Here is a 14274-nt window from a genome sequence, read left to right as displayed (position 1 = left end):
CTTTATTTACCTATGTCAAGTATATTAAAGCAAACTATGTTTTGAGAAAAATAAAATTTTCAGCCTAAATAGGAAAATTACCTATCTATATGCAACACCATGCAATTAGGAAATCCTTCATAATAAGCATTATATCAGCTTATAATGATTAGCAAAGAATGTAAGGATTAGCAAAGATCTTGGAATTGAAGGTATTCCTTGACAAAGAAAGCTATGGTTAAGCTGTTGCAATGGAAAATTCTAAACAGGGCTGGAGAGATGGTTCAGCCATTAAAGGCTAGGATCACAATGCAAAAAATAAGGGAAAGCCTAAATGGGCCAACATTGGGTCAAGAAATAGAACTTATTAAATGCTTTTAGACAGATTAAACTGTTGGAACAGACCACGTACTTACGAAAGAAATAATCTTTACATTAAGGGTCTTAACCAATAGAGGAAGAACAAACACTTCTAACTAGTTTGGAAACAAACACCATACTGACATTAAAATCTTTTTCTAAGTATGTGAGATACTAAATTTACAGTTCAGAATTCAAAGCTAAAACTGATAAAAAAATCCTAAAATTAATTTTAGAAAATTAAATATAGCAGTTACAAAAATATAGTAAATTATTAAAGTGAATGTTATGCACACAATTCAATTATGTTTTGCTCTTTGGAACTCAACCCATAAATTCTATGATATTAAAAAAATAAAGGAGAATTCACACCTTATTTTATTCAACCCTAGGATATCACTGGAGAAAACACAGTGTCAATTACAGCACCACAAAGTGGTTCAGCAGGTTAAGATACTTGTTCCCAGACATGAAAAACTGACTTTGATCCCCAGTTAAGTGGAAAGAGGGAAACTGCTTGTTAATGGTTCTCTGACCTCCACATAAGTGTCATGCCATGTATTTACACACACACGCACACACACACACACACACAATCACACACACATACACATGCATGTGCAAACACAAACACACTCAATAAAATTTTAAAAGAAGACTTAAAAAGCAATAAAAACATTCTTGGTCTGACAAAGGTCACTTCCAGGAAATGTAAATTGATATTCTTTTAAGGGTAACTTTCAGACACATGTATACAATATTTTATTACATAGATGTACATTACCTAGCCATGGTTTATATAGATATCTTCATACAAAGTTATCATAGACTTCAACCAAACTAATACCTTTCCATTTTCTTCATCTTCCTTCTTCTGTTGACCCATGCAATTCCCTTAGATAATTTCTCATATATATGTGTGTATACATGTAAATATGGGATACTTATATAAAATAAAGAATTCTCAAATAACAGAATATATACATTATTTTTACTGAGTATGATTTATTACACTTAATATAATAATATCAAGTTGTGTCCATTTTTCAGAAAGAACATAATTTCAGTTTTTTTTTTTGCAGGTGAATGAATCTGCTTACAGATATATACCACATGGCCACTATATATCTGTAGATGAATCTCTAAGGTCATTCACTAACTTATTATTTGTGTACAGCACTGTAGTGAATACTGATATGTACACACACCTGTGATATGGTGACCTTGAGTTCTGTTATAGATGCAGAAGTGGTATAGCTTAGTCACAGGGGAGGTCCTGTTTTAGTTTTGTGAGTAACTACCTATTGATTTTGCCTGTACTAATTTGCATTCCCCACAGCTATGTATAAGAGGTCTCATTTCCTTTATTATCCTCACTAGAAGTTTTTTACTTTATATAATTTTTTAATGATAACAATTTTCAATAGAATGAGAAGAGCTCTTAATGTAGCTTTAGTACACACACACACACACACACACACGTGCACACACACGAGTACCTTTACAAATGTTCATTAGTTATTAACTACCCTAAAATAAAAAAGGTTCTTGTTTGCACAAATAAAGCATGCCTGAAGATCAGAGGGTGGAGCTAGCCACTAGCTAATCATAGAGGTCTGGAGTCTGTACAGACAGATAGGGAGTGAGAGAGAAGAAGTGATAAGGTGGGAGGAGACAGGAACTCACTCTCTTTACAGCTGGGAAGTTGAGTAGGTAAGGTGGCTGTTGTGTTGCTCCTTTGTCTATCTGATCTCTGTATTTTCTCCAATATCAACTCTGAGTTTTTATTTTTAAGAGCTATTAGACTTGTGCTACAGTTTATTAAAGATTTTAATCTTTAGTAAATATATATAAATATTTAGGAATAAACTTAAAATACATGGTGTCTTAGGGTTTTTATGACTGTGAAGAGACACCATGACCAAGGCAACTCATGTAAAGAAAACGTTTCATTGGGATGGCTTGCTTACAGTTTCAAAGGTTCAGTCCATTATCAACATGGTGGGGACATGTGGGCAGACATGGTACTGGAGAGGTAGCTATTGAAAGATTGCCTAAAAATATTTTTAATATCTTTGTTATATTCTTTTAATCTAATGGGCAATCATAGTTTAATTAGATTGTATATATATATACATATATAAACAGAACTGGAATAATGTGAATATATTTAAAAATATGGGGCTGGAAAGATGGCTTGATGCATAAAGGCAGCTACCTCTAACTCTGACAACCAAAGCTCAGTCCTCACAAGTCACAGGTTGGAAGGGAAAAAAATCCAAAATCCATAAATTGTCCTCTCACTTCTACATGTGCACTGTGGTGTGCATGTACATGTGTGGGCAAATACACACATGCACACACACAGTAAAAACAAACAAATAAATAAATTGTAATAAAAATATTATGTTGGGGGATATTATTTTGAGGTGTGTGACTTTCGTTTATGCTGCACTTGTTTAACACTGTAAAGCTGTGATTCTTTGCTGATCTAAAACACCTGATGGTCCTAATAAAGAGCTGAATGGCCAATAGTGACGCAGGAGCAAGAATAGGTAGGACTGGCAGGTAGAGAGTATAAATAGAAGGAGAAATCTAGAAGAAGAGAAGTAGCAAGCAACAAGAGAACATTTGGAGGAAGATGTCATGGGCTAGCTACCCAGCCACCCAGCCAGCCATGGAGAAAGACTGAGAGTGAAATATACAGAAGTAAGAAAAGGAAAAAGCCCAGAGGCAAAAAGTAGTTAGAATAATTTAGGTTAGAAAAGCTGGAAAGAAACAAGCAAAGCTAAGGCAGGTATTAATAATTAAGAATAAGTCTCCACCTGTGATTGTTTTGGGAGCTGGGGGGTGCCCCCGCAAAAGCCAAAAGAGTAAAACTTCACACAAAATATTAACATGCTATTAGCATAAAATTAATGTAAAACATGTTAACATATATTAGCATAAAATTTGTTAAAGAAATTTTAAACAAATACAGTTACTGAAGTATCATGCAATTTATTTGGAGAGTAATGATGGTGGGCAGTATGAATAAAATATAGCAATTTAATCAACTAGAAGCAAAATAATTTCTGATACTTCTGATCAAAGTATGGTAGCAAGTTTTACTCCCCTCTATTACTTTGAGTAATGGAAACCATATTTTAACTGTAGTAGCTGATAGTATGAAACGTTTAAAATATCTAATCAAAGCATTTGGATGAGAATAATAGTATCATATATTTAGTAAGATGGAAGAATAAAAAAGAAAGACACCAATGTGAAGTTTTAATGAGCAATTAATCTCTGGGGTCTTTATTAATCTTTACTTATACCTACTCATGACTGTCAAAAGAGAGAGACATTTGCTAAAACTGCCTTTAGAACTAACATTTACTAAACAATATATAAGACTTCAAATTTTTGCTATACTGCAAGAAGGACATAATGTTTGTTATATCTGTATGTTTACTGTATTTCACAATGCAAAATGTTAACAAATTTAGTCAGCAGAGTCATATTGTAGCTATGGTGGACAGTTTAGTGGCGGGCTAGGGAATTGCTTCATAAAGAACAGAATCCTTCAGGAACCTGAAAATCAGAGTTCCTCTATTTCAGTCAAGCTCTGTTGCCTTCCTTCACTAAGACAGCAAATTTTTCCAACTGTTGTTATGGAAGGTATTTTCTGGAAGCAATCTTGCACAGGAGAAATAAAAGGAAATGTATTTCCAAGATTTTAGGATTGTAGTTCGTGTATAGAATAAATTAAGATGAGAGAGCTGCCAGGGAACCCAAATATAAACAGAATTACACAGAAAAAAGCCTGTTGTTATTTTCTTTTGATGATTTAGATGGAGCATAGACATATACAGGAGATGAACTAACTACCCATTATGACTCTAGAAGATGCTAGTCTGAACCAATTACAGCTACTTTAAAGGTAGATTCTTGACAGAATCACACTGTGCTTATATAAGAAATTGTATCATTTCCTGTGCTTGCTTTAAAACACATTCATATGTATTTATATGCTGTGTTAAAGATAATTCTACAAATCTTTATTATCCATTGAAGTTTGAGCCTTATTATTCTTAGTCAATGCTTTTTCCTCTAACTACTGCATTTGGAGGGGACCATGGAGATGCGACTTGATGATAAGTAATGCAGCAATTTGACGGAAATGGTGCCTGAAAGATTCTTTGTGTTGATATGAATTCATTTCCTTTCTTTTTAAATCCAAAACAATTAACAGCAAAAATAATTTCCCCATTAAATTAGCAAATTTTTGTTTTATTTCATAAGAAATTTCATTATTATCTGAGTTTGAAATATGCAAATGATTGTCATTTTCTTATGACAGATTTGGGAATATTAATTTTTCAAGTATTTTATATGATAGTTTAGTTAAGTCTACCCGGGATAGTAATGTCAATTATCCTTGTTAAGTTTAGAAATACAGTATAATAAGAACCATCACACTTTGTTTTAAATGTTGGCTGCTAGATCATTTTACAGATATTTAGTGGTTCAATGGCATATTTTTGCCTTTTTTATGTCAGCTAAATTTATCGATTAGTATGACAGATCAAACAAGAATGTACAACATAATATTTAATTAATATTAAAAATAAAGTTGGTATATCTATAATGCTCAGCTTTATTTTCTCGGGCCTTATTAACCTAATTGTATGTAGTTCCCTCAGTAAGACAGCATTGTTAGATGAAAATGCACACTAATTATAGTTTGTGTAGATTATTTTAGCTTTGAGTTTCTTTTGATTATAATACTGAGGTCTAAACCTAAGCCTTCACTTCTGGGGAAGCACCTGGCATGAAGCCACAGCTCCCCAGTTCACCGTTTTCCCTTCACTTTTTCAGTTTGATAGCATCTAAATTTCCTAGGTTAGCCTGCCCCTCACTCTGCAGCCCACACTGCAGTTGAACCGGTGATCTTCCTGCCTCAGACTCCTGAGTAGTTGGGATGAGAAGCCTGTACCTGTAGGACTATCACTTATTATAAATCTTTCTTATGTTTGGGAAAGTGCTTTATTCACTTGAGAAGGGAATTTAGTAGGATACGCAAGAGTACGGTACATGTAGACCATAAGCATGGAGAATAATGAAATATCAAGGTATATACTAGTATGCATATGGTGGCTTTGTTGAATACTGGAAATAAACAATCTGGTAGGGTTTTAATTTTAAATGGAACCCTAACACTATAGTGTTGAGTTAGAAAAATCCAATCTTGTTTTTAATGCTTTTTTTGTTCTTTAATAGTTTCTAGATAGATATTATTATCTATAGTTGATAGCAATTTAGACATTCCACTAAGTTCATTTATTAAAACTTCATTATATCAAATTAAGCTGTCAATTCCCATTAACGTAATTACAAATTAATCAGGTGTGAAACTTTTTACGAAGTAGAGAGACTTACCATAGTCGTTTCTGCAATGGAGCCAAAGCTGTTTATGAATATGTTGCACGTTACATTAACTGGAGGCCCTGGAAAAAGAGAAGACTATTATAGAGGCTGATGGATGCCTACCTAAAATATGTCCAAGTCATTCTGTGCTTTTCATCATTGTAAAAAAAAAAAGGGGTTTTCGTTTTTATATGTGCACAGATACACATTCCTGCGCTTAGTGAAAACTCTCAAGGTTGGTATGACGTCCTTTGAACATAAACACTGTGTCGTATATAAAAATGTATTCTAGTGAATATAAAGACTGCATATTGTGGAGGTCTATTTTCATGCCTCAGAAAGACCAAATGCAACCAATCTTGGTTGATCTCGGGCTTTGTACAGGCAAGAAGGAAAGGAGAAGGCAGAGTCAATATTTTAACCTAGAATTAGTAGCTGATTTCTGACTGTCTGATGAGCATAGTCACATGATAAAGATAGTCACATGATGAAGATAGTCACATGAGGAAGATAGTCACATGATAAAGATAGTCACATATGAATCACTTTAGAGAAATTCTTCTGTTCTTTTCCTTAGGATATTTTTCTGTCTCTGCATGTCTTCTAAAACTTTGTTGAAAACTAGAAGCATTACATAAGCTATGGTGATACATAGCTAGACAATGTGTCGTGGTACACCTTCAGTCCCAAACACGCCTTTGCCTCCAATTCACAGTTTTTATTGCTTTTAGATTTTATTCTTTGTTGGTCAGCAATTTACAGTGATTTCTAGTCACTGATTTTTTTTTTTCTGTGAGCTTTAAGGTCAGAATGGTTGGAGAGTGGTTTGAGTTTCTTGAGCCTGTAATTATGTACTCAGTCAGGGAGTTTCATTTTCTTTGAGGAACAGCTTCTATGCTCAGAAAGATATTACTCTCTATCTTACCTTTCTGTTCCTAATACAGGGCCCGGACTCGGTCAGAATGGTCTTCTCTTCAGTCTCCTCTGGGTATACACATAGCCCTCTGCCCTGTATAGCTTCCACAGTTGTCAGAACACAGGAGAGCTTTTCCAAGTTTCATAAGCTTCTCATACCTCAGGTTTGTTTAGTATACTGAACAGACTCTTACTTGCAGTTGGGAACAATAGAGAGGAAATCCAGCTTCTGATTGTTTTCAATAAATGTCCAGAGAACCATGACTTTCCCCAAATATGGTCTAAGACAAGGAATTATTATCTTCTGTCATGACAGTATGGACAGGCCACACAGTGACAACCCTCTCTAGATATCTTATCTAAAGAGCGACCAGCGCTGCCTGTTCTCATAGAAGCTGCTAGAATGGTGCTACATTTCAGACTACTATAAACCTGGGTATGAAACCAAGTTTAAATATATTTTGGTGTTAAAAATTCCATCAATTTTCTTGAATAAACACTTCTCAGACTGTTAGGAGCATGTGCTTTATTTTTAGGATTCTAAAAGCTAATTTTGATGATTCTGCCAATGTTTTATTGAAAGAGAAGATTCGTTGCTTAACAATTATCCAGTCCCTTTTCTTACTCTATGTTCTTTCCCCTAATATTCTTTACATAGTATTCTACAAACATTCAATTATCTGGCCCCAAGTTTTGTAATTAGCTGATAATTATGTAAATGAAACATTTTGTTGTATAGGTTAAATTTCTCTGCTTTAAAATTTATTTAAATTAATCATATAAATATATACAAGCTAACATATGAGAATAATTTATTTTATTTCCTTAGTTAATACATAAGAGTAAATTTATTTTCAAGTTTAGTATAGGAAAATAGCCTCTAGGCCTATCTTTATCTTTCTTTTTATAGAAAAATAATCATTAACTAACTCTTTAAACAGATTTGTTGGAAACTTGGGGGATGACTATGTGGGTAAAAGTATGTGCTATGCAAAGATAAGGACCCGAGTTCCAATCCTAAGTACCCAAATAAAATCATCTAGACATACATACATGTACCTGCAGCCCCAACATTGATGGGTGGAGACTAGTGGGTTTCAGGAACTCTCTGGTCATTATAGCCTAAACAGCTAACTCTCAGTTCAGTGAGAGACTTTCTCTCAAGGTAATAAAGGACAAAATAATATAGAGAGACACTTAATACCCACTTCTGATTCCTACATTTGAGCATATGTCATGTATATCTGCATACAACAACACACATACACACACACACACATCCTAACAATAAGAACAGAAAGGAGAGAGATTCTTTGTGTATTTACCTAAAGTTATCTAAATGAGGTAATTAATGGTGTAGGTATATGTTCTGATGCTCACACAGAAGCTAAAGACTAAATCTTTTCTTCATACCCCAAACACAAAAATATTATTGATATCTTATTACCTGCACAGATTTAAATTATCATTTTATGTCATATTCATTTTCTAAAATTATTGTAGCAATGAAAATATTCTCCAAGTGTCTTATTAACTGATACACATGTTTCTGAGTGTTACCCCTAGTTACCACCCCTAGTTGATCAGGCGTTTGAATATAAAGGTTTATGTATGACATAAGGGAACAAATTTGTATTCACAGAAGAGCAATGTTCAGAGGAAAAAATAGGTCAGAATTAGGTCAATTTACAAAGAGTTGGGAAAACAAAGGAAGCCAGAAAAATACCTAATTTAATTTCATTTTTTATAGATCCTTTTTTTCGAAATTGATAATTGTATTGTTTTCCACATAGCTTCCTCCAGTGTGTCATAACCACAGGGTCTGAAATATCTAGATTATCCATCTGTCTATGTATGCAACTCTTTAGATACTGTAGCAGTTTTATTTTCCTTGGTCCTATAACCCAATATATTTTTCTTTATAACATAGCAGACAACCTGTTTAAAGTGTGTGTGCTGCCAACAGTGCACTGGGAAATGTCCCCACTGCCTTGTTTCGTGGGATGCTCTTCCATGGTGCCCATTTCTTCTTTGTAGGTTCATTTCTTCATATTAATTGAAGATGTCTTCTGTTAACTTTCGATGGAGTACATAAGACTCCAATGCCTTAAAGATCCCTTCCCTACAGATGCATTTTTGTATTGCTCTCATTCTTAATATGTAGTTAGGCTTTCTTATAAAAATTGAAAGTGGAGAGCCGGGTAGTGGTGGCGCACACCTTTAATCCCAGCACTTGGGAGGCAGAGGCAGGCGGATCTCTGTGGGTTCGAGACCAGCCTGGTCTACAAGAGCTAGTTCCAGGACAGGCTCCAAAACCACAGAGAAACCCTGTCTCGGAAAAAAAAAAAATTGAAAGTGGGACTACTGTTTTGCTTGTAAATTTTGAAGTTCCTCCTCACTTCCCAACACTGCTGTAGAAAATTACAAGATTATGATTCGTGACCTTTGCGAATGACCTAACGTTCTTTCTAAAATAGTGTCAGCAAGGGGGCCAATGCCATATTCATGACTTGTGCATGTTCACACTGTTATAATAATTTTAGACAGTGAATGTGGCATAAATCCAAAATTCTAACTATGTGAAGGTAAGATGATTTAAAAATAATTTTGTGTTTGGGATATGGGTGGATGCATAAAAATGATTCAATCTTTATCCTCTGTGTGAGTATAAAAACACACGCCTACAACATTAAATTTTCTGTTTCTGCAACCCACACCAATTGAAGGCTAAGCTTTGGAGCCCAGTCGTATTGAGTACATCTACCAAACACGCTCATACCTTTGGCTGAGGAAACCTGCCAAAGAGAAGTTTGAGAGACTGCAAGAGTCAAACACTCAGTGCATTTGCTGTGAGGTCATGATTGCTAGCAATATCAGAAGAGACATACAAGAAGTCTCACCACCATGACTCTCCAAATGTGAATTGACTAAGGAGGCATTAATGGAATCCCAAGGAGGATAGGAAAAGTCCCATGAGACCTCGACCCTACACAAAAAATAATAAGCAATGTGTAAAGCTGTTAGTGTGAGAGTCATCTCCAGGGAAAAGAACAGTAAATGGCTTTCCATTGTTAAGCAGTCAGCTCGGAAAACATATATCCAATTAATAATTTGATCGAACAGTTTATATTTAGGAATATAGGTATATTTATATTTATATAATTATATGGATGCAATGCAATTACTCATTAAAAACATAAATTTAAAGAATGGTGTATGGTAGGAAGGGTTCAGGGGAGGAAAGGAAAATGAGAAATACTTTAATAATATTATAGTCTCAAACATAAAATTGAAAATAGAAAAATCAAACAGATGAGCAAAAAATATCTTATTGAGATAAATTGAGGTAAATACCCATAGAACCTGTGGTTAGGAAACCCACAGAGACAGCTGACCAGAGCTAGTGGGAGCTCTCTGCCTGGACTGACAGCTGGGGTACCTGCATAGGGCCCAACTAGGCCCTCTGACTATGGGGTCATTTCTGTGGCTTGGCCAGTTTGTGGGGCCACTAACAGTGGAACCAAGATTTATCCTTAGTTCATGAACTGGCTTTTTGGAGATCATTCCCTAGAGAGGGACATCTTACTCAGCTTTGATACAGAAGGGAGGGGCTTGGTCCTGCCTCAATTTGATATGCTTGACTTTGTTGACTCCTCATTGGAGGCCTTACCCTTTCTGAGGAGTGGATGGGGGTAACGGGTGGGAGGAAAACAGTGTTGGGGGGAGGGAGGAGGGGACAGAGGAGAAACTGTTTGGTACATAAATGAAAATAAAAACTTTTAAATAAAGGAATAGAATAGGGAATTTACTCCACCATTTCTTTATATTTCATCAAAAGGAAAATGTGACATCACAGTTAAGTGTTAGAGGTAAATTTTTCCTTCACTCTATGTAAGTCTAAAGTAAGGGCCTCTGAACATACACACAGGTAGATGGTATCCTTAAAATTTGGAAGGAGCATTTGGCATTTCCAGGCTCCTAAGGTGTGATTCCACCTAACAGTAAAAACACTGCTATTTTCTCTGGCTGATTACAACAGGAATACAGGTCTCAGGGTCAGTCTTCACTTTCAGACTAATTATGTCATACCTTCTTGATTTTCCCTTAAACAGAAAAACATGAATTCACTAGTGTTGATTTCATTCACTTTAAATAAAATGGGATGGAGATGCAAAATAAGATGCAGATACCAGTACTCTGGGGACCACAGCCTGGGGAGCTGTAAAAGGACTCAGGGCCCCATTCATTTGTTGAAATTGAGATAAAGAAAACAGAAGGAGGCGACTTGCTATCCTTGTTTTTATCGAGAAGGGCCTTTGCTGTAAAACTTTGATTTGCACTAGGCATAGAGTAAATGGTAATTTAATTGTTTCTCTAATTAATTTTTGTAGCATCTTTTAAGTGTGATTTTAATTAAAAAATATGAATAGTAACAGAGGAAATAAAATTAGGACAAAATAATTTAAAAATTTTAACTCTAAAGCATTTTTTTAATGAACAAATGCCTCAGGGCACATCTTCATTACCCCACAAAGGTTTAAAGAGTAAATATCATATTACCAGGAGAAACCACTGAAATCGTTGATTTTTATTCCCTAAAATATGGTAATGCCACTCTCTGTTGAACAGAGATTTGAATATAAAGGTCAAAGAATGTCCTGAGCAAACTAACATGCTTCTACAAAAGAACGAGGACAAAAAGAAAGATCGCCAGTTAAGCTCCACAATATGGCAGCCCGTTCCACTCTGTGATGTCACCAACAAGATGCAGAAGGCCATTAACAAAGTAAATAGTCATTTTCAAATTTAATGTGGAAATAAAGGAACTTCCGGTGGTCTCGGCTTTAACTTCATATTTTGTCTTGTCAGATATATATTTTGCCTGTGTGTAATCCACACAAATTCTATTTGATATTCAATCAATTAGTTAAGAGTTTATGCATTCTTCCCTATGCAAGAAAGGACAATGAATTCAGGCATCAAATTCTAAATACGTTTTTAGAAAGTACAATACATACTCATTCAAAAGACATGTGGATATGTAAATAATATTAACATATTTATATCATATTGAAATATTAAAATAAACATCAATTTGGTTATAAAGGTCAATGTTTTAGATCCAGGACTCTTGTTAGGTCAAAGTTTTTGATATATACTTCATGATCCTCTTGGGGCCTTTACAGATGCTTGATAATGTAACTGTAAGAGTGTATTGATCAAATTTTGTCATTTTCATTTCCAAAGGTGCCTTTAGGTTCTCCTGGTAACATTCATGAGCATGAATTATAGATGCTTGAAGCTATCCATTGCACCTGTTTCATCTTATGAATGAAATTGAGACCAAGTGAGGTGGTTGCTTCTCTTTCCTTGATGGAAGAGTTGGTGTAGAGCATAATAAAAGCAGCAGTGTGGTGAATCTTAAAGAAAAAAAGGGGGGGAAGGAAAAATATCATCTTGACACAAGGTAGAGACACCCTGGAAGGGGAAATCTCAACTGAAGAATTGCCTCTATCTGATGGGCCTATGATTTTTATGCCCAAATCTGCAAAGCCCCCCAAAAGCCAACAAGGAGACTGAGTAAAAGCAAAGAACCTTTATTTTATGGAACTTTGCAAGCTTGGTCTCTCCACATGTCCAACGGAGTGGAATAAATGGAGAGTCCCGAGCTCAGTTAGAGTTGGGTTTTTATAGTAGTAAAGGTGGGGGTGAGAGGTATAGGACATCTGATTGGCTGACTTTTGTCTAGGGGTGTCCTGGTGAATATGTGCTGGCAGGTGATTCTATCTACAGCGGTTGGAATGTTAGGCATTTCCTTTAGATGTTCTATTCTTGAGTAGTGCCCAGATAATTTTAGTTTATAGTCCTTCCTGCAACCAGGTATTGCTTCAGGGTAAACTACGGAGACTCAGGCCTCCATTAAACTTACTGATGGCTGAGTCTTACTATGGCAGGTGATAATGGTTGGAAGTAAAGAACTTCCTTTGGGTGGTCTGTTCATATTTAGCTTATCATGGCTGGCTCCTACAGGGGTAAGTCTTTGGCACATTTTTTAAAGTAGTGATTGATATGGGAAGATCAATTGTAGATGATGCCAACCCTGGACAGGTATCCTATGTTATATAAAAAAAACAACCTGAACAAGCCAGTAAGTAAGCATCATTCCTGCATGCTCTCTGCTCTGGTTTCTATCGCCAAGTTCCTGCCTTGGCTTTCCTTTGTTTTGGACTTTCACCTCTATGCCGTGACCTCTCTCATTCCCACATTGTTTTAATTCTTGATATTTCATCAAAGCAAACCAAAATAACTAGAACGAGGAGGTATCCTTGCACTACTGTGGAATCCCTAATTTTACTGAGGAATGAAATCTTGGGAGGATAGGATATAGGAGATTTGTGTAATGGTACGAGAGTAATATGGAATGGACCCAGCTGAGGACAGTGAGCATGAAGAGAGAATCAAAGAATGAGATGACTACAGCACTGTCAGGCTTTGAAGAAACTATGTTCTACCCATAAGACTGGAACACGTCAGAGAATCCAGCAATTTTGGAGTTTCCTTTTTATCTTAAGTATCTTTTGAAAACTTTTATGGAGTATGAAACTCTGAGAAGATGGTAAATCTACTTGCTATCACTGGCGGCACCTGTTTAACAGCCCTTGGCCAATCTGTTACTTCTCCGTGCCAATGCGAAAGCTGTTATATCCATCCAATACACCCCTATGTTTAGCAACAGAGCAAATAACTGCTACAGCATCCATATGGCCAACTGTGCTTCTAAATTGTTCATTACAGTCCACATCCTTGGCCTGAAAAGCAAATGACAGTAGTTGCAGATGTTTTCAGTGGCAATCTCTCTTTTAAATGCCCCTTAAAGACATAGAACACGGCTTTTAAGTTTAGAGATGAAGAAAAAGCAGAGTATCAAAGTGCAATTCAGACACTTGGTGGAGATGTTATTTTTAATCACAGTGGAGAAAGTGTTCATTGGGCCAATGTAGAGCAAACAATCAAACAACTCAAATTTTCATAAGAATGACTCTGAGGAATTTGTAACAGAATTCTGTACCAAAGCTTTACCCTTCTTAAAGACAGTATAATTGAAGATGAAAAATAACCCAACCTAGAGATTTGTTTTTATTTTAGCTAAATGAATATACATGTCGCTTGGGAGAACTCTCCTTTTTCTTAAATGAGCAAAATATTCTTGATGACTATAAATACAGATTTATAATTTGTACTTTAGGAATAAAAATAGAAATCCATTTATTCTATTCACAGAAATGCAGTTCCAATTTTTTTCAGATGGCTGTTGTAAGATAGGTTTATGTGCTGGCGGTCCCTAGAGTTTTACAGGAGAGAAGCATTTCTGTAGGGAAAGGCTACAAGACATGGCATGTTAGGTAGAGATCAAGTGGGAAGTGCATTTATACAGTGAGAAATATGATGAGCTATAAGATCCAGGAAAGAACAGGGAGTGTGTGCTTTTCTGTTCCTAACCCATAGACATGGAATTTGAAGGACACTCTTCTCAGGAGGATACACAGAGAAGGATTTCAGACTGCAACCAATGTGGGGAACAAACAATACAAAGTAGCACCAGAGATTCGT

General features: G+C 35.6%; 1 protein-coding gene across 2 annotated transcripts in view; it reads right to left on the bottom strand.

Moving 5' to 3' along the window:
• Glra3 (glycine receptor alpha 3) overlaps positions 1 to 14274 on the bottom strand; it is a 126750-nt gene that overhangs the window by 70281 nt on the left and 42195 nt on the right. For both annotated transcript variants that reach the window (XM_050147817.1, XM_050147818.1), the window contains exon 3: positions 5761 to 5828. In XM_050147817.1, coding sequence (XP_050003774.1) covers positions 5761 to 5828 — 68 coding nt within the window. The remainder of the gene's footprint in view (positions 1 to 5760; positions 5829 to 14274) is intronic.

The sequence above is a fragment of the Alexandromys fortis genome, unplaced genomic scaffold (assembly GCF_014885135.2).
Source record: "Alexandromys fortis isolate MF-2015 unplaced genomic scaffold, M_Fortis_MF-2015_v1.1 scaffold_58, whole genome shotgun sequence".
Classification (NCBI taxonomy): domain Eukaryota; kingdom Metazoa; phylum Chordata; class Mammalia; order Rodentia; family Cricetidae; genus Alexandromys; species Alexandromys fortis.
This window is presented reverse-complemented; position numbering and strand designations above follow the sequence as displayed.